This window comes from Narcine bancroftii, chromosome 2, assembly GCF_036971445.1.
Source record: "Narcine bancroftii isolate sNarBan1 chromosome 2, sNarBan1.hap1, whole genome shotgun sequence".
In the NCBI taxonomy this organism is placed as follows: Eukaryota; Metazoa; Chordata; class Chondrichthyes; order Torpediniformes; family Narcinidae; genus Narcine; species Narcine bancroftii.
This window is the reverse complement of record NC_091470.1, coordinates 229,876,140-229,893,040: the sequence shown is the minus strand read 5'-3', so window position 1 is coordinate 229,893,040 and position 16,901 is coordinate 229,876,140. Positions and strand designations below refer to the sequence as shown.

The following is a 16,901-nucleotide window of genomic DNA, read 5'->3' as shown; positions in this document are numbered from 1 at the left end:
GTTGGGCGGGGGAGGGGGTGCACAGGGAGGGTGACAAGCTATTGGGGGGGAGGGGGTGCGCAGGGAGGGTGACAAGCCGTTGGGGGGGAGGGGGTGCGCAGGGAGGGTGACAAGCTGTTGGGCGGGGGAGGGGGTGCACAGGGAGGGTGACAAGCTATTGGGGGGGAGGGGGTGCGCAGGGAGGGTGACAAGCCGTTGGGGGGGAGGGGGTGCACATGGAGGGTGACAAGCTATTGGGGGGGAGGGGGTGCGCAGGGAGGGTGACAAGCCGTTGGGGGGGAGGGGGTGCGCAGGGAGGGTGACAAGCCGTTATGGGGGAGGGGGTGCGCAGGGAGGGTGACAAGCCGTTGGGGGGGAGGGGGTGCACATGGAGGGTGACAAGCTATTGGGGGGGAGGGGGTGCGCAGGGAGGGTGACAAGCCGTTGGGGGGAGGGGGTGCACATGGAGGGTGACAAGCTATTGGGGGGGAGGGGGTGCGCAGGGAGGGTGACAAGCCGTTGGGGGGAGGGGGTGCACATGGAGGGTGACAAGCTATTGGGGGGGAGGGGGTGCGCAGGGAGGGTGACAAGCCGTTGGGGGGGAGGGGGTGCGCAGGGAGGGTGACAAGCCGTTGGGGGGGAGGGGGTGCACATGGAGGGTGACAAGCTATTGGGGGGGAGGGGGTGCGCAGGGAGGGTGACAAGCCGTTGGGGGGGAGGGGGTGCGCAGGGAGGGTGACAAGCCGTTGGGGGGGAGGGGGTGCGCAGGGAGGGTGACAAGCTGTTGGGCGGGGGAGGGGGTGCACAGGGAGGGTGACAAGCTATTGGGGGGGAGGGGGTGCGCAGGGAGGGTGACAAGCCGTTGGGGGGGAGGGGGTGCGCAGGGAGGGTGACAAGCCGTTGGGGGGGAGGGGGTGCGCAGGGAGGGTGACAAGCTGTTGGGCGGGGGAGGGGGTGCACAGGGAGGGTGACAAGCTATTGGGGGGGAGGGGGTGCGCAGGGAGGGTGACAAGCCGTTGGGGGGGAGGGGGTGCGCAGGGAGGGTGACAAGCTGTTGGGCGGGGGAGGGGGTGCACAGGGAGGGTGACAAGCTATTGGGGGGGAGGGGGTGCGCAGGGAGGGTGACAAGCCGTTGGGGGGGAGGGGGTGCACATGGAGGGTGACAAGCTATTGGGGGGGAGGGGGTGCGCAGGGAGGGTGACAAGCCGTTGGGGGGGAGGGGGTGCGCAGGGAGGGTGACAAGCCGTTGGGGGGGAGGGGGTGCACATGGAGGGTGACAAGCTATTGGGGGGGGAGGGGGTGCGCAGGGAGGGTGACAAGCCGTTGGGGGGGAGGGGGTGCGCAGGGAGGGTGACAAGCCGTTGGGGGGGAGGGGGTGCGCAGGGAGGGTGACAAGCTGTTGGGCGGGGGAGGGGGTGCACAGGGAGGGTGACAAGCTATTGGGGGGGAGGGGGTGCGCAGGGAGGGTGACAAGCCGTTGGGGGGGAGGGGGTGCGCAGGGAGGGTGACAAGCCGTTGGGGGGGAGGGGGTGCGCAGGGAGGGTGACAAGCTGTTGGGCGGGGGAGGGGGTGCACAGGGAAGGGTGACAAGCTATTGGGGGGGAGGGGGTGCGCAGGGAGGGTGACAAGCTGTTGGGCGGGGGAGGGGGTGCACATGGAGGGTGACAAGCTATTGGGGGGGGAGGGGGTGCGCAGGGAGGGTGACAAGCCGTTGGGGGAGGGGGTGCACATGGAGGGTGACAAGCTATTGGGGGGGAGGGGGTGCGCAGGGAGGGTGACAAGCCGTTGGGGGGAGGGGGTGCACATGGAGGGTGACAAGCTATTGGGGGGAGGGGGTGCGCAGGGAGGGTGACAAGCCGTTGGGGGGAGGGGGTGCGCAGGGAGGGTGACAAGCCGTTGGGGGGGAGGGGGTGCACATGGAGGGTGACAAGCTATTGGGGGGGAGGGGGTGCGCAGGGAGGGGTGACAAGCCGTTGGGGGGGAGGGGGTGCGCAGGGAGGGTGACAAGCCGTTGGGGGGGAGGGGGTGCGCAGGGAGGGTGACAAGCTGTTGGGCGGGGGAGGGGGTGCACAGGGAGGGTGACAAGCTATTGGGGGGGAGGGGGTGCGCAGGGAGGGTGACAAGCCGTTGGGGGGGAGGGGGTGCGCAGGGAGGGTGACAAGCCGTTGGGGGGGAGGGGGTGCGCAGGGAGGGTGACAAGCTGTTGGGCGGGGGAGGGGGTGCACAGGGAGGGTGACAAGCTATTGGGGGGGAGGGGGTGCGCAGGGAGGGTGACAAGCCGTTGGGGGGGAGGGGGTGCGCAGGGAGGGTGACAAGCTGTTGGGCGGGGGAGGGGGTGCACAGGGAGGGTGACAAGCTATTGGGGGGGAGGGGGTGCGCAGGGAGGGTGACAAGCCGTTGGGGGGGAGGGGGTGCACATGGAGGGTGACAAGCTATTGGGGGGGGAGGGGGTGCGCAGGGAGGGTGACAAGCCGTTGGGGGGGAGGGGGTGCGCAGGGAGGGTGACAAGCCGTTGGGGGGGAGGGGGTGCGCAGGGAGGGTGACAAGCCGTTGGGGGGGGAGGGGGTGCACATGGAGGGTGACAAGCTATTGGGGGGGAGGGGGTGCGCAGGGAGGGTGACAAGCCGTTGGGGGGGAGGGGGTGCACATGGAGGGTGACAAGCTATTGGGGGGGAGGGGGTGCGCAGGGAGGGTGACAAGCCGTTGGGGGGAGGGGGTGCACATGGAGGGTGACAAGCTATTGGGGGGGAGGGGGGTGCGCAGGGAGGGTGACAAGCCGTTGGGGGGGAGGGGGTGCGCAGGGAGGGTGACAAGCCGTTGGGGGGGAGGGGGTGCACATGGAGGGTGACAAGCTATTGGGGGGGAGGGGGTGCGCAGGGAGGGTGACAAGCCGTTGGGGGGGAGGGGGTGCGCAGGGAGGGTGACAAGCCGTTGGGGGGAGGGGGTGCGCAGGGAGGGTGACAAGCTGTTGGGCGGGGGAGGGGGTGCACAGGGAGGGTGACAAGCTATTGGGGGGAGGGGGTGCGCAGGGAGGGTGACAAGCCGTTGGGGGGGAGGGGGTGCGCAGGGAGGGTGACAAGCGTTGGGGGGAGGGGGTGCGCAGGGAGGGTGACAAGCTGTTGGGCGGGGGGAGGGGGTGCACAGGGAGGGTGACAAGCTATTGGGGGGGAGGGGGTGCGCAGGGAGGGTGACAAGCCGTTGGGGGGGAGGGGGTGCGCAGGGAGGGTGACAAGCTGTTGGGCGGGGGAGGGGGTGCACAGGGAGGGTGACAAGCTATTGGGGGGGAGGGGGTGCGCAGGGAGGGTGACAAGCCGTTGGGGGGAGGGGGTGCACATGGAGGGTGACAAGCTATTGGGGGGAGGGGGGTGCGCAGGGAGGGTGACAAGCCGTTGGGGGGGGAGGGGGTGCGCAGGGAGGGTGACAAGCCGTTGGGGGGGAGGGGTGCACATGGAGGGTGACAAGCTATTGGGGGGGAGGGGGTGCGCAGGGAGGGTGACAAGCCGTTGGGGGGGAGGGGGTGCGCAGGGAGGGTGACAAGCCGTTGGGGGGGAGGGGGTGCGCAGGGAGGGTGACAAGCTGTTGGGCGGGGGAGGGGGTGCACAGGGAGGGTGACAAGCTATTGGGGGGGAGGGGGTGCGCAGGGAGGGTGACAAGCCGTTGGGGGGAGGGGGTGCGCAGGGAGGGTGACAAGCCGTTGGGGGGGAGGGGGTGCGCAGGGAGGGTGACAAGCTGTTGGGCGGGGAGGGGGTGCACAGGGAGGGTGACAAGCTATTGGGGGGAGGGGGTGCGCAGGGAGGGTGACAAGCTGTTGGGCGGGGAGGGGGTGCACAGGGAGGGTGACAAGCTATTGGGGGGAGGGGGTGCGCAGGGAGGGTGACAAGCCGTTGGGGGGGAGGGGGGTGCGCAGGGGAGGGTGACAAGCCGTTATGGGGGAGGGGGTGCGCAGGGAGGGTGACAAGCCGTTGGGGGGGAGGGGGTGCACATGGAGGGTGACAAGCTATTGGGGGGGAGGGGGTGCGCAGGGAGGGTGACAAGCCGTTGGGGGGAGGGGTGCACATGGAGGGTGACAAGCTATTGGGGGGGAGGGGGTGCGCAGGGGAGGGTGACAAGCCGTTGGGGGGAGGGGGTGCACATGGAGGGTGACAAGCTATTGGGGGGGAGGGGGTGCGCAGGGAGGGTGACAAGCCGTTGGGGGGGAGGGGGTGCGCAGGGAGGGTGACAAGCCGTTGGGGGGGAGGGGGTGCACATGGAGGGTGACAAGCTATTGGGGGGGAGGGGTGCGCAGGGAGGGTGACAAGCCGTTGGGGGGGAGGGGGTGCGCAGGGAGGGTGACAAGCCGTTGGGGGGGAGGGGGTGCGCAGGGAGGGTGACAAGCTGTTGGGCGGGGGAGGGGGTGCACAGGGAGGGTGACAAGCTATTGGGGGGGAGGGGGTGCGCAGGGAGGGTGACAAGCCGTTGGGGGGGAGGGGGGTGCGCAGGGAGGGTGACAAGCCGTTGGGGGGGAGGGGGGTGCGCAGGGAGGGTGACAAGCTGTTGGGCGGGGGAGGGGGTGCACAGGGAGGGTGACAAGCTATTGGGGGGGAGGGGGTGCGCAGGGAGGGTGACAAGCCGTTGGGGGGGAGGGGGGTGCGCAGGGAGGGTGACAAGCTGTTGGGCGGGGGAGGGGGTGCACAGGGAGGGTGACAAGCTATTGGGGGGGAGGGGGTGCGCAGGGAGGGTGACAAGCCGTTGGGGGGAGGGGGTGCACATGGAGGGTGACAAGCTATTGGGGGGGAGGGGGGTGCGCAGGGAGGGTGACAAGCCGTTGGGGGGGAGGGGGTGCGCAGGGAGGGTGACAAGCCGTTGGGGGGGAGGGGGTGCACATGGAGGGTGACAAGCTATTGGGGGGGGAGGGGGGTGCGCAGGGAGGGTGACAAGCCGTTGGGGGGGAGGGGGTGCGCAGGGAGGGTGACAAGCGTTGGGGGGGAGGGGGTGCGCAGGGAGGGTGACAAGCTGTTGGGCGGGGGAGGGGGGTGCACAGGGAGGGTGACAAGCTATTGGGGGGGAGGGGGTGCGCAGGGAGGGTGACAAGCCGTTGGGGGGGAGGGGGTGCGCAGGGAGGGTGACAAGCCGTTGGGGGGGAGGGGGTGCGCAGGGAGGGTGACAAGCTGTTGGGCGGGGGAGGGGGTGCACAGGGAGGGTGACAAGCTATTGGGGGGGAGGGGGTGCGCAGGGAGGGTGACAAGCCGTTGGGGGGGAGGGGGTGCGCAGGGAGGGTGACAAGCCGTTGGGGGGGAGGGGGTGCGCAGGGAGGGTGACAAGCTGTTGGGCGGGGGAGGGGGTGCACAGGGAGGGTGACAAGCTATTGGGGGGGAGGGGGGTGCGCAGGGAGGGTGACAAGCCGTTGGGGGGGAGGGGGTGCGCAGGGAGGGTGACAAGCTGTTGGGCGGGGGAGGGGGTGCACAGGGAGGGTGACAAGCTATTGGGGGGGAGGGGGTGCGCAGGGAGGGTGACAAGCCGTTGGGGGGGAGGGGGTGCACATGGAGGGTGACAAGCTATTGGGGGGGAGGGGGTGCGCAGGGAGGGTGACAAGCCGTTGGGGGGGAGGGGGGTGCGCAGGGAGGGTGACAAGCCGTTGGGGGGGAGGGGGTGCGCAGGGAGGGTGACAAGCCGTTGGGGGGGAGGGGGTGCACATGGAGGGTGACAAGCTATTGGGGGGGAGGGGGTGCGCAGGGAGGGTGACAAGCCGTTGGGGGGAGGGGGTGCACATGGAGGGTGACAAGCTATTGGGGGGGAGGGGGTGCGCAGGGAGGGTGACAAGCCGTTGGGGGGAGGGGGTGCACATGGAGGGTGACAAGCTATTGGGGGGGAGGGGGTGCGCAGGGAGGGTGACAAGCCGTTGGGGGGGAGGGGGTGCGCAGGGAGGGTGACAAGCCGTTGGGGGGGAGGGGGTGCACATGGAGGGTGACAAGCTATTGGGGGGGAGGGGGTGCGCAGGGAGGGTGACAAGCCGTTGGGGGGGAGGGGGTGCGCAGGGAGGGTGACAAGCCGTTGGGGGGGAGGGGGTGCGCAGGGAGGGTGACAAGCTGTTGGGCGGGGGAGGGGGTGCACAGGGAGGGTGACAAGCTATTGGGGGGGAGGGGGTGCGCAGGGAGGGTGACAAGCCGTTGGGGGGGAGGGGGTGCGCAGGGAGGGTGACAAGCCGTTGGGGGGAGGGGGTGCGCAGGGAGGGTGACAAGCTGTTGGGCGGGGGAGGGGGTGCACAGGGAGGGTGACAAGCTATTGGGGGGGAGGGGGTGCGCAGGGAGGGTGACAAGCCGTTGGGGGGGAGGGGGTGCGCAGGGAGGGTGACAAGCTGTTGGGCGGGGGAGGGGGTGCACAGGGAGGGTGACAAGCTATTGGGGGGGAGGGGGTGCGCAGGGAGGGTGACAAGCCGTTGGGGGGGAGGGGGTGCACATGGAGGGTGACAAGCTATTGGGGGGGAGGGGGTGCGCAGGGAGGGTGACAAGCCGTTGGGGGGGAGGGGGTGCGCAGGGAGGGTGACAAGCCGTTGGGGGGGAGGGGGTGCACATGGAGGGTGACAAGCTATTGGGGGGGAGGGGGTGCGCAGGGAGGGTGACAAGCCGTTGGGGGGGAGGGGGTGCGCAGGGAGGGTGACAAGCCGTTGGGGGGGAGGGGGTGCGCAGGGAGGGTGACAAGCTGTTGGGCGGGGGAGGGGGTGCACAGGGAGGGTGACAAGCTATTGGGGGGGAGGGGGTGCGCAGGGAGGGTGACAAGCCGTTGGGGGGGAGGGGGTGCGCAGGGAGGGTGACAAGCCGTTGGGGGGGAGGGGGTGCGCAGGGAGGGTGACAAGCTGTTGGGCGGGGGAGGGGGTGCACAGGGAGGGTGACAAGCTATTGGGGGGGAGGGGGTGCGCAGGGAGGGTGACAAGCTGTTGGGCGGGGGAGGGGGTGCACAGGGAGGGTGACAAGCTATTGGGGGGGAGGGGGTGCGCAGGGAGGGTGACAAGCCGTTGGGGGAGAGGGGGTGCGCAGGGAGGGTGACAAGCTGTTGGGCGGGGGAGGGGGTGCGCAGGGAGGGTGACAAGCTATTGGGGGGGAGGGGGTGCGCAGGGAGGGTGACAAGCCGTTGGGGGAGAGGGGGTGCGCAGGGAGGGTGACAAGCTGTTGGGCGGGGGAGGGGGTGCACAGGGAGGGTGACAAGCTATTGGGGGGGAGGGGGTGCGCAGGGAGGGTGACAAGCTGTTGGGCGGGGGAGGGGGTGCACAGGGAGGGTGACAAGCTATTGGGGGGGAGGGGGTGCGCAGGGAGGGTGACAAGCCGTTGGGGGAGAGGGGGTGCGCAGGGAGGGTGACAAGCTGTTGGGCGGGGGAGGGGGTGCACAGGGAGGGTGACAAGCTATTGGGGAGGAGGGGGTGCGCAGGGAGGGTGACAAGCCGTTGGGGGAGAGGGGGTGCGCAGGGAGGGTGACAAGCTGTTGGGCGGGGGAGGGGGTGCACAGGGAGGGTGACAAGCTATTGGGGGGGAGGGGGTGCGCAGGGAGGGTGACAAGCCGTTGGGGGAGAGGGGGTGCGCAGGGAAGGTGACAAGCTGTTGGGCGGGGGAGGGGGTGCGCAGGGAGGGTGACAAGCTATTGGGGGGGAGGGGGTGCGCAGGGAGGGTGACAAGCCGTTGGGGGGGAGGGGGTGCGCAGGGAGGGTGACAAGCTGTTGGGCGGGGGAGGGGGTGCACAGGGAGGGTGACAAGCTATTGGGGGGGAGGGGGTGCGCAGGGAGGGTGACAAGCCGTTGGGGGAGAGGGGGTGCGCAGGGAGGGTGACAAGCTGTTGGGCGGGGGAGGGGGTGCACAGGGAGGGTGACAAGCTATTGGGGGGAGGGGGTGCGCAGGGAGGGTGACAAGCCGTTGGGGGGGAGGGGGTGCGCAGGGAGGGTGACAAGCTGTTGGGCGGGGGAGGGGGTGCACAGGGAGGGTGACAAGCTATTGGGGGGGAGGGGGTGCGCAGGGAGGGTGACAAGCCGTTGGGGGAGAGGGGGTGCGCAGGGAGGGTGACAAGCTGTTGGGCGGGGGAGGGGGTGCACAGGGAGGGTGACAAGCTATTGGGGGGGGAGGGGGTGCGCAGGGAGGGTGACAAGCCGTTGGGGGAGAGGGGGTGCGCAGGGAGGGTGACAAGCTGTTGGGCGGGGGAGGGGGTGCACAGGGAGGGTGACAAGCTATTGGGGGGGAGGGGGTGCGCAGGGAGGGTGACAAGCCGTTGGGGGAGAGGGGGTGCGCAGGGAGGGTGACAAGCTGTTGGGCGGGGGAGGGGGTGCACAGGGAGGGTGACAAGCTATTGGGGGGGAGGGGGTGCGCAGGGAGGGTGACAAGCCGTTGGGGGAGAGGGGGTGCGCAGGGAGGGTGACAAGCTGTTGGGCGGGGGAGGGGGTGCACAGGGAGGGTGACAAGCTATTGGGGGGGAGGGGGTGCGCAGGGAGGGTGACAAGCTGTTGGGCGGGGGAGGGGGTGCACAGGGAGGGTGACAAGCTATTGGGGGGGAGGGGGTGCGCAGGGAGGGTGACAAGCCGTTGGGGGAGAGGGGGTGCGCAGGGAGGGTGACAAGCTGTTGGGCGGGGGAGGGGGTGCACAGGGAGGGTGACAAGCCGTTGGGGGGAGGGGGTGCGCAGGGAGGGTGACAAGCCGTTGGGGGAGAGGGGGTGCGCAGGGAGGGTGACAAGCTGTTGGGCGGGGGAGGGGGTGCACAGGGTGGGTGACAAGCTATTGGGGGGGAGGGGGTGCGCAGGGAGGGTGACAAGCCGTTGGGGGGGAGGGGGTGCGCAGGGAGGGTGACAAGCTGTTGGGCGGGGGAGGGGGTGCACAGGGAGGGTGACAAGCTATTGGGGGGGAGGGGGTGCGCAGGGAGGGTGACAAGCCGTTGGGGGAGAGGGGGTGCGCAGGGAGGGTGACAAGCTGTTGGGCGGGGGAGGGGGTGCACAGGGAGGGTGACAAGCTATTGGGGGGGAGGGGGTGCGCAGGGAGGGTGACAAGCCGTTGGGGGAGAGGGGGTGCGCAGGGAAGGTGACAAGCTGTTGGGCGGGGGAGGGGGTGCACAGGGAGGGTGACAAGCTATTGGGGGGGAGGGGGTGTGCAGGGAGGGTGACAAGCCGTTGGGGGGGAGGGGGTGCGCAGGGAGGGTGACAAGCCGTTGGGGGGGAGGGGGTGCGCAGGGAGGGTGACAAGCTGTTGGGCGGGGGAGGGGGTGCACAGGGAGGGTGACAAGCTATTGGGGGGGAGGGGGTGCGCAGGGAGGGTGACAAGCCGTTGGGGGGAGGGGGTGCGCAGGGAGGGTGACAAGCCGTTGGGGGGGAGGGGGTGCGCAGGGAGGGTGACAAGCTGTTGGGCGGGGGAGGGGGTGCACAGGGAGGGTGACAAGCTATTGGGGGGGAGGGGGTGCGCAGGGAGGGTGACAAGCTGTTGGGCGGGGGAGGGGGTGCACAGGGAGGGTGACAAGCTATTGGGGGGGAGGGGGTGCGCAGGGAGGGTGACAAGCCGTTGGGGGAGAGGGGGTGCGCAGGGAGGGTGACAAGCTGTTGGGCGGGGGAGGGGGTGCACAGGGAGGGTGACAAGCTATTGGGGGGGAGGGGGTGCGCAGGGAGGGTGACAAGCCGTTGGGGGAGAGGGGGTGCGCAGGGAGGGTGACAAGCTGTTGGGCGGGGGAGGGGGTGCACAGGGAGGGTGACAAGCTATTGGGGGGGAGGGGGTGCGCAGGGAGGGTGACAAGCTGTTGGGCGGGGGAGGGGGTGCACAGGGAGGGTGACAAGCTATTGGGGGGAGGGGGTGCGCAGGGAGGGTGACAAGCCGTTGGGGGAGAGGGGGTGCGCAGGGAGGGTGACAAGCTGTTGGGCGGGGGAGGGGGTGCACAGGGAGGGTGACAAGCTATTGGGGGGGAGGGGGTGCGCAGGGAGGGTGACAAGCTATTGGGGGGGAGGGGGTGCGCAGGGAGGGTGACAAGCCGTTGGGGGGAGGGGGTGCGCAGGGAGGGTGACAAGCCGTTGGGGGGGAGGGGGTGCGCAGGGAGGGTGACAAGCTGTTGGGCGGGGGAGGGGGTGCACAGGGAGGGTGACAAGCTATTGGGGGGGAGGGGGTGCGCAGGGAGGGTGACAAGCTGTTGGGCGGGGGAGGGGGTGCACAGGGAGGGTGACAAGCTATTGGGGGGGAGGGGGTGCGCAGGGAGGGTGACAAGCCGTTGGGGGAGAGGGGGTGCGCAGGGAGGGTGACAAGCTGTTGGGCGGGGGAGGGGGTGCACAGGGAGGGTGACAAGCTATTGGGGGGGAGGGGGTGCGCAGGGAGGGTGACAAGCCGTTGGGGGAGAGGGGGTGCGCAGGGAGGGTGACAAGCTGTTGGGCGGGGGAGGGAGTGCACAGGGAGGGTGACAAGCTATTGGGGGGGAGGGGGTGCGCAGGGAGGGTGACAAGCTGTTGGGCGGGGGAGGGGGTGCACAGGGAGGGTGACAAGCTATTGGGGGGGAGGGGGTGCGCAGGGAGGGTGACAAGCCGTTGGGGGAGAGGGGGTGCGCAGGGAGGGTGACAAGCTGTTGGGCGGGGGAGGGGGTGCACAGGGAGGGTGACAAGCTATTGGGGGGGAGGGGGTGCGCAGGGAGGGTGACAAGCCGTTGGGGGAGAGGGGGTGCGCAGGGAAGGTGACAAGCTGTTGGGCGGGGGAGGGGGTGCACAGGGAGGGTGACAAGCTATTGGGGGGGAGGGGGTGTGCAGGGAGGGTGACAAGCCGTTGGGGGGGAGGGGGTGCGCAGGGAGGGTGACAAGCCGTTGGGGGGGAGGGGGTGCGCAGGGAGGGTGACAAGCTGTTGGGCGGGGGAGGGGGTGCACAGGGAGGGTGACAAGCTATTGGGGGGGAGGGGGTGCGCAGGGAGGGTGACAAGCCGTTGGGGGGAGGGGGTGCGCAGGGAGGGTGACAAGCCGTTGGGGGGGAGGGGGTGCGCAGGGAGGGTGACAAGCTGTTGGGCAGGGGAGGGGGTGCACAGGGAGGGTGACAAGCTATTGGGGGGGAGGGGGTGCGCAGGGAGGGTGACAAGCTGTTGGGCGGGGGAGGGGGTGCACAGGGAGGGTGACAAGCTATTGGGGGGGAGGGGGTGCGCAGGGAGGGTGACAAGCCGTTGGGGGAGAGGGGGTGCGCAGGGAGGGTGACAAGCTGTTGGGCGGGGGAGGGGGTGCACAGGGAGGGTGACAAGCTATTGGGGGGGAGGGGGTGCGCAGGGAGGGTGACAAGCCGTTGGGGGAGAGGGGGTGCGCAGGGAGGGTGACAAGCTGTTGGGCGGGGGAGGGGGTGCACAGGGAGGGTGACAAGCTATTGGGGGGGAGGGGGTGCGCAGGGAGGGTGACAAGCTGTTGGGCGGGGGAGGGGGTGCACAGGGAGGGTGACAAGCTATTGGGGGGGAGGGGGTGCGCAGGGAGGGTGACAAGCCGTTGGGGGAGAGGGGGTGCGCAGGGAGGGTGACAAGCTGTTGGGCGGGGGAGGGGGTGCACAGGGAGGGTGACAAGCTATTGGGGGGGAGGGGGTGCGCAGGGAGGGTGACAAGCCGTTGGGGGAGAGGGGGTGCGCAGGGAGGGTGACAAGCTGTTGGGCGGGGGAGGGGGTGCACAGGGAGGGTGACAAGCTATTGGGGGGGAGGGGGTGCGCAGGGAGGGTGACAAGCCGTTGGGGGAGAGGGGGTGCGCAGGGAAGGTGACAAGCTGTTGGGCGGGGGAGGGGGTGCACAGGGAGGGTGACAAGCTATTGGGGGGGAGGGAGTGCGCAGGGAGGGTGACAAGCCGTTGGGGGGGAGGGGGTGCGCAGGGAGGGTGACAAGCTGTTGGGCGGGGGAGGGGGTGCACAGGGAGGGTGACAAGCTATTGGGGGGGAGGGGGTGCGCAGGGAGGGTGACAAGCCGTTGGGGGAGAGGGGGTGCGCAGGGAGGGTGACAAGCTGTTGGGCGGGGGAGGGGGTGCACAGGGAGGGTGACAAGCTATTCGGGGGGAGGGGGTGCGCAGGGAGGGTGACAAGCCGTTGGGGGGGCGGGGGTGCGCAGGGAGGGTGACAAGCTGTTGGGCGGGGGAGGGGGTGCACAGGGAGGGTGACAAGCTATTGGGGGGGAGGGTGTGCGCAGGGAGGGTGACAAGCCGTTGGGGGAGAGGGGGTGCGCAGGGAGGGTGACAAGCTGTTGGGCGGGGGAGGGGGTGCACAGGGAGGGTGACAAGCTATTGGGGGGGAGGGGGTGCGCAGGGAGGGTGACAAGCCGTTGGGGGAGAGGGGGTGCGCAGGGAGGGTGACAAGCTGTTGGGCGGGGGAGGGGGTGCACAGGGAGGGTGACAAGCTATTGGGGGGGAGGGGGTGCGCAGGGAGGGTGACAAGCCGTTGGGGGAGAGGGGGTGCGCAGGGAGGGTGACAAGCTGTTGGGCGGGGGAGGGGGTGCACAGGGAGGGTGACAAGCTATTGGGGGGGAGGGGGTGCGCAGGGAGGGTGACAAGCCGTTGGGGGAGAGCGGGTGCGCAGGGAGGGTGACAAGCTGTTGGGCGGGGGAGGGGGTGCACAGGGAGGGTGACAAGCTATTGGGGGGGAGGGGGTGCGCAGGGAGGGTGACAAGGTGTTGGGCGGGGGAGGGGGTGCACAGAGAGGGTGACAAGCTATTGGGGGGGAGGGGGTGCGCAGGGAGGGTGACAAGCCGTTGGGGGAGAGGGGGTGCGCAGGGAGGGTGACAAGCTGTTGGGCGGGGGAGGGGGTGCACAGGTAGGGTGACAAGCTATTGGGGGGGAGGGGGTGCGCAGGGAGGGTGACAAGCCGTTGGGGGAGAGGGGGTGCGCAGGGAGGGTGACAAGCTGTTGGGCGGGGGAGGGGGTGCACAGGGAGGGTGACAAGCTATTGGGGGGGAGGGGGTGCGCAGGGAGGGTGACAAGCCGTTGGGGGGGAGGGGGTGCGCAGGGAGGGTGACAAGCTGTTGGGCGGGGGAGGGGGTGCACAGGGAGGGTGACAAGCTATTGGGGGGGAGGGGGTGCGCAGGGAGGGTGACAAGCCGTTGGGGGAGAGGGGGTGCGCAGGGAGGGTGACAAGCTGTTGGGCGGGGGAGGGGGTGCACAGGGAGGGTGACAAGCTATTGGGGGGGAGGGGGTGCGCAGGGAGGGTGACAAGCCGTTGGGGGAGAGGGGGTGCGCAGGGAGGGTGACAAGCTGTTGGGCGGGGGAGGGGGTGCACAGGGAGGGTGACAAGCTGTTGAGGGGGGAGGGGGTGCGCAGGGAGGGTGACAAGCTGTTGCGGGGAGGGGGTGCGCAGGGAGGGTGACAAGCCGTTGGGGGGAGGGTGTGCGCAGGGAGGGTGACAAGCTGTTGGGGGGGGGGAGGGGGTGCACAGGGAGGGTGACAAGCTGTTGAGGGGGGAGGGGGTGCGCAGGGAGGGTGACAAGCCGTTGGGGGGAGGGGGTGCGCAGGGAGGGTGACAAGCTGTTGGGCGGGGGAGGGGGTGCGCAGGGAGGGTGACAAGCTGTTGAGGGGGGAGGGGGTGCGCAGGGAGGGTGACAAGCTGTTGCGGGGAGGGGGTGCGCAGGGAGGGTGACAAGCCGTTGGGGGGAGGGGGTGCGCAGGGAGGGTGACAAGCTGTTGGGGGGGGGGGAGGGGGTGCACAGGGATGGTGACAAGCTGTTGAGGGGGGAGGGGGTGCGCAGGGAGGGTGACAAGCTGTTGGGGGGAGGGGGTGCGCAGGGAGGGTGACAAGCCGTTGGGGGAGAGGGGGTGCGCAGGGAGGGTGACAAGCTGTTGGGGGGGAGGGGGTGCACAGGGAGGGTGACAAGCTGTTGAGGGGGGAGGGGGTGCGCAGGGAGGGTGACAAGCTGTTGGGGGGGAGGGGGTGCACAGGGAGGGTGACAAGCTGTTGGGGGGGAGGGGGTGCGCAGGGAGGGTGACAAGCCGTTGGGGGGGGAGGCGGTGCGCAAGGAGGGTGACAAGCCGTTGGGGGGAGGGGTGCGCAGGGAGGGTGACAAGCTGTTGGGGGGGAGGGGGTGCGCAGGGAGGGTGACAAGCTGTTGGGGGGAGGGGGTGCGCAGGGAGGGTGACAAGCTGTTGGGGGGGAGGGGTGCGCAGGGAGGGTGACAAGCTGTTGGGGGGGAGGGGGTGCGCAGGGAGGGTGACAAGCTGTTGGGGGGAGGGGTGTGCAGGGAGGGTGACAAGCTAAGGGACAGCCAACTTCCTTTTACAGTATCGGTTTGCCATCATGAAGTGCAGGAATATCCGGATGGTTTCTCCACGTTAACTTTGACCACTCTCGATGAGAGAAATTCCACCCATCCTTCACAAATCTCACTGTCAGAGAGTGAACCGACATGCAGAGATCTTCAGGAGAAAACCCCACTCCGGATAAATTGCCCAAACAGCCTCAGATTAGTTCAGGAGATTTTGGATACTTCGGTTGATGGGATGCCATGCATGGGATTTATGGGCTGAACTTCCAGGCCACTCAAACTTGTTGGCAGTCAAATTTTAAATTAAATTAAATTTAAATTTAATTTTTAAATTTTAAATTTAGCCATCGAGCACGGTAACAGGCCATTTCGGCCCGCAAGTCCGTGCAGCCCAACTTACACCCAATTAACCTACACCGCAAGGTGGTTTTGAATATTGGGAGGGAACTGGAGCCCCCGGGGAAAACCCACGCAGACACGTGGAAAATGTACAAACTTCTTACAGATAGCGCGGGATTTGAACCCATCCCAATCACTGGCGCTAACTGTGTCACCCTGAAAATAAACTGCACGCATATCTTCAAGCTGGGGTCCTTTGATGTTGATTCATGACCTAATAGGGGTATATAGGAACACGAGAGGCGTGGATGAAATTAATGCTCATTGTCTTTTTCCCAGGTTAGATGATTCTAGAACTAGAAGGGAGAGGTTTTAAGCTGAGAGGGGAGAAATTCAAGGAACCTGATGGCAACCATTTCACTCAGAGGGTGGTCAGTATCTAGAACTAGCTGTCAGAGGAAGCTTTAGAAATAGGTACAAGTACCATGTTTATAGGACATTTGGACTGATATATGGATAGGAAGGGTTCAGAAGGAAGTGGGTGAAGTTCAGGCAAAAAGGGGAAGCTCAGAATGCCAGCTTGGTTGCCATAGACTCATAGGGCTGAAGGGCTTGTTGTAGAGCTCTCAGACTCCAAGCAGTTGGGCAGTTAGCTGCCACCGAGATTGGAATTGGGATTAAAGGATGTCAGTGGAAAGACAGCGCGCCGATGGCTGGCCTCGGTTTCTTGACATATGTGGACCGGAGTTCTCCTGCAGGCTGCACAAACCTCTCCAGCTCACTCCTTTATCCACAGTGCTAGACGCCAAACACGAATGAGTTGGCCTGTCACTGAGCAGCCCTGAGACCAGCAGGCTGCCTGCTTCGCCCTTGCACTGGGACACCTGGGCATCCAGACAGCACACCTAAACATGCACGCCGTGAAGTTATCCTGAATCACCAAATGAACCTTGGAATCCATTTGCTCTTCTTGAAACTACCATCGTAACTTTACTTCAGCATGCCAAACCAGCAGGTATTAATGACACAAGAGACATCTACCTCATTATAAAAAGGGAAGTGTGTTCCTTCTTTCACTGTAGTTTGCTTCTTCTCATCCCCAACTTCAATTATCACCATGGGGTTGATATTTTCTCCAACTAATTGCCGTCCTTCAATAACTGTAATGGCAACCTGTGAGACACAGCAATCCTCTGGTGAACAGCATTCAAGTCATGGGTGCCAAATACTCGTGGATTGACCCATACACCTTGCAATATGCTCTCTTACCTGATAGTGTTGAGTCTTGCATTCAGTAGATTGTATTTTGGACACTGGCTTGGATCTATATAAAATATTATGTTTTAAAAAATGTGATTTATACATATTCTTGGTCTTGGATTTCATAAATAAAATAGGAAGATCAATATTTAACACCTGTCTTCATAAATAAGAAAACAGTTATTGGTAAGAAAATAGTTTCCTGTTCTCTCATTGTTTGAGAACACCTAATGTTTCTAAGCTTTTTAATCAGATGACATGAAATGTGAATTTGGTTTCTCTCTCCTCAGATGCCCCCTGACTGACAATATTTCCAGCATTTTCTGCTTTTATTTGCAAGTATTAGGACAGGTAGCCAAAATGGAGGGTTTTAGGAGTGCCTTAAAGCAGTGAGGGACCGAGTGGGAGGCATTTTCGAGCTTCAGGGTAGATAGTGGTGGAGAAATTAAACTGAGGGAGGGAGAAGAGGCCAGATCCAGAGGGCAATAGTGCTCACAGTGGGTCATTGGATTGGAAGAGAATGGGAGGGTCTAGTACATTGGTTCTTAACCTTTTTCTTTCCACTCACACGCCACTTAAGTATTCCCTATGGCATCAGTGCTCTGTGATTAGTAAGGGATTGCTTAAGGTGGTGTGTGAGTGGAAAGAAAAAAATTTAAAAACCACTGTTTTAATCATATCTCACTGACTCGTTATGTGCACGGTTTCAGAACTCCAAAGGAAGTGAGACAATGACAATTTTTCTCAAGCAAAATATTCAGTAACAATTGGGTCTGGAGCAGTGATTCTCAATCTTCCCTTACCACCCACATACCACTTTAAGCAATCCCTTACTAATCACAGAGCACCAATGACATAGGGATTGTGAGTGGAAAGAAAAAGATTGAGAACCACTAGATTAGAAGGAAAATCAAGTTCACAGAGGGAGAGTCAAATCCACGGAGGGAGAATCAAATCCACAGAGGTATGCGAAAACAGAAATTAAATTTTATAAGTTAAACAAGTAAGTTTTCAGATGCTGGGGTCAAGAGCAAAACTCTTTTTAAAATATTTTTATTGACTTTAACAAAAACTATTAACACAAACTATATTAATGATAACAAATCAAATCATATCATATACCTGTCACATATCAATTGTAAATTAAA

The 16,901-nt window shown here is 65.6% G+C and overlaps 1 protein-coding gene across 1 annotated transcript in view; it reads right to left on the bottom strand.

The window, feature by feature from the left end:
- The window catches only part of LOC138755131 (fer-1-like protein 6), a 291,982-nt gene extending 276,169 nt beyond the window's left edge, over positions 1-15,813 (bottom strand). The window contains exons 1-2 of the mRNA XM_069920494.1: positions 15,763-15,813; positions 15,535-15,666 (exon numbers count right to left, since the gene is read on the bottom strand). Of these exons, the coding sequence (XP_069776595.1) occupies positions 15,535-15,612 (78 nt within the window). The 5' untranslated portion in view covers positions 15,613-15,666; positions 15,763-15,813. The remainder of the gene's footprint in view (positions 1-15,534; positions 15,667-15,762) is intronic.
- Positions 15,814-16,901: the final 1,088 nt, after the last annotated feature.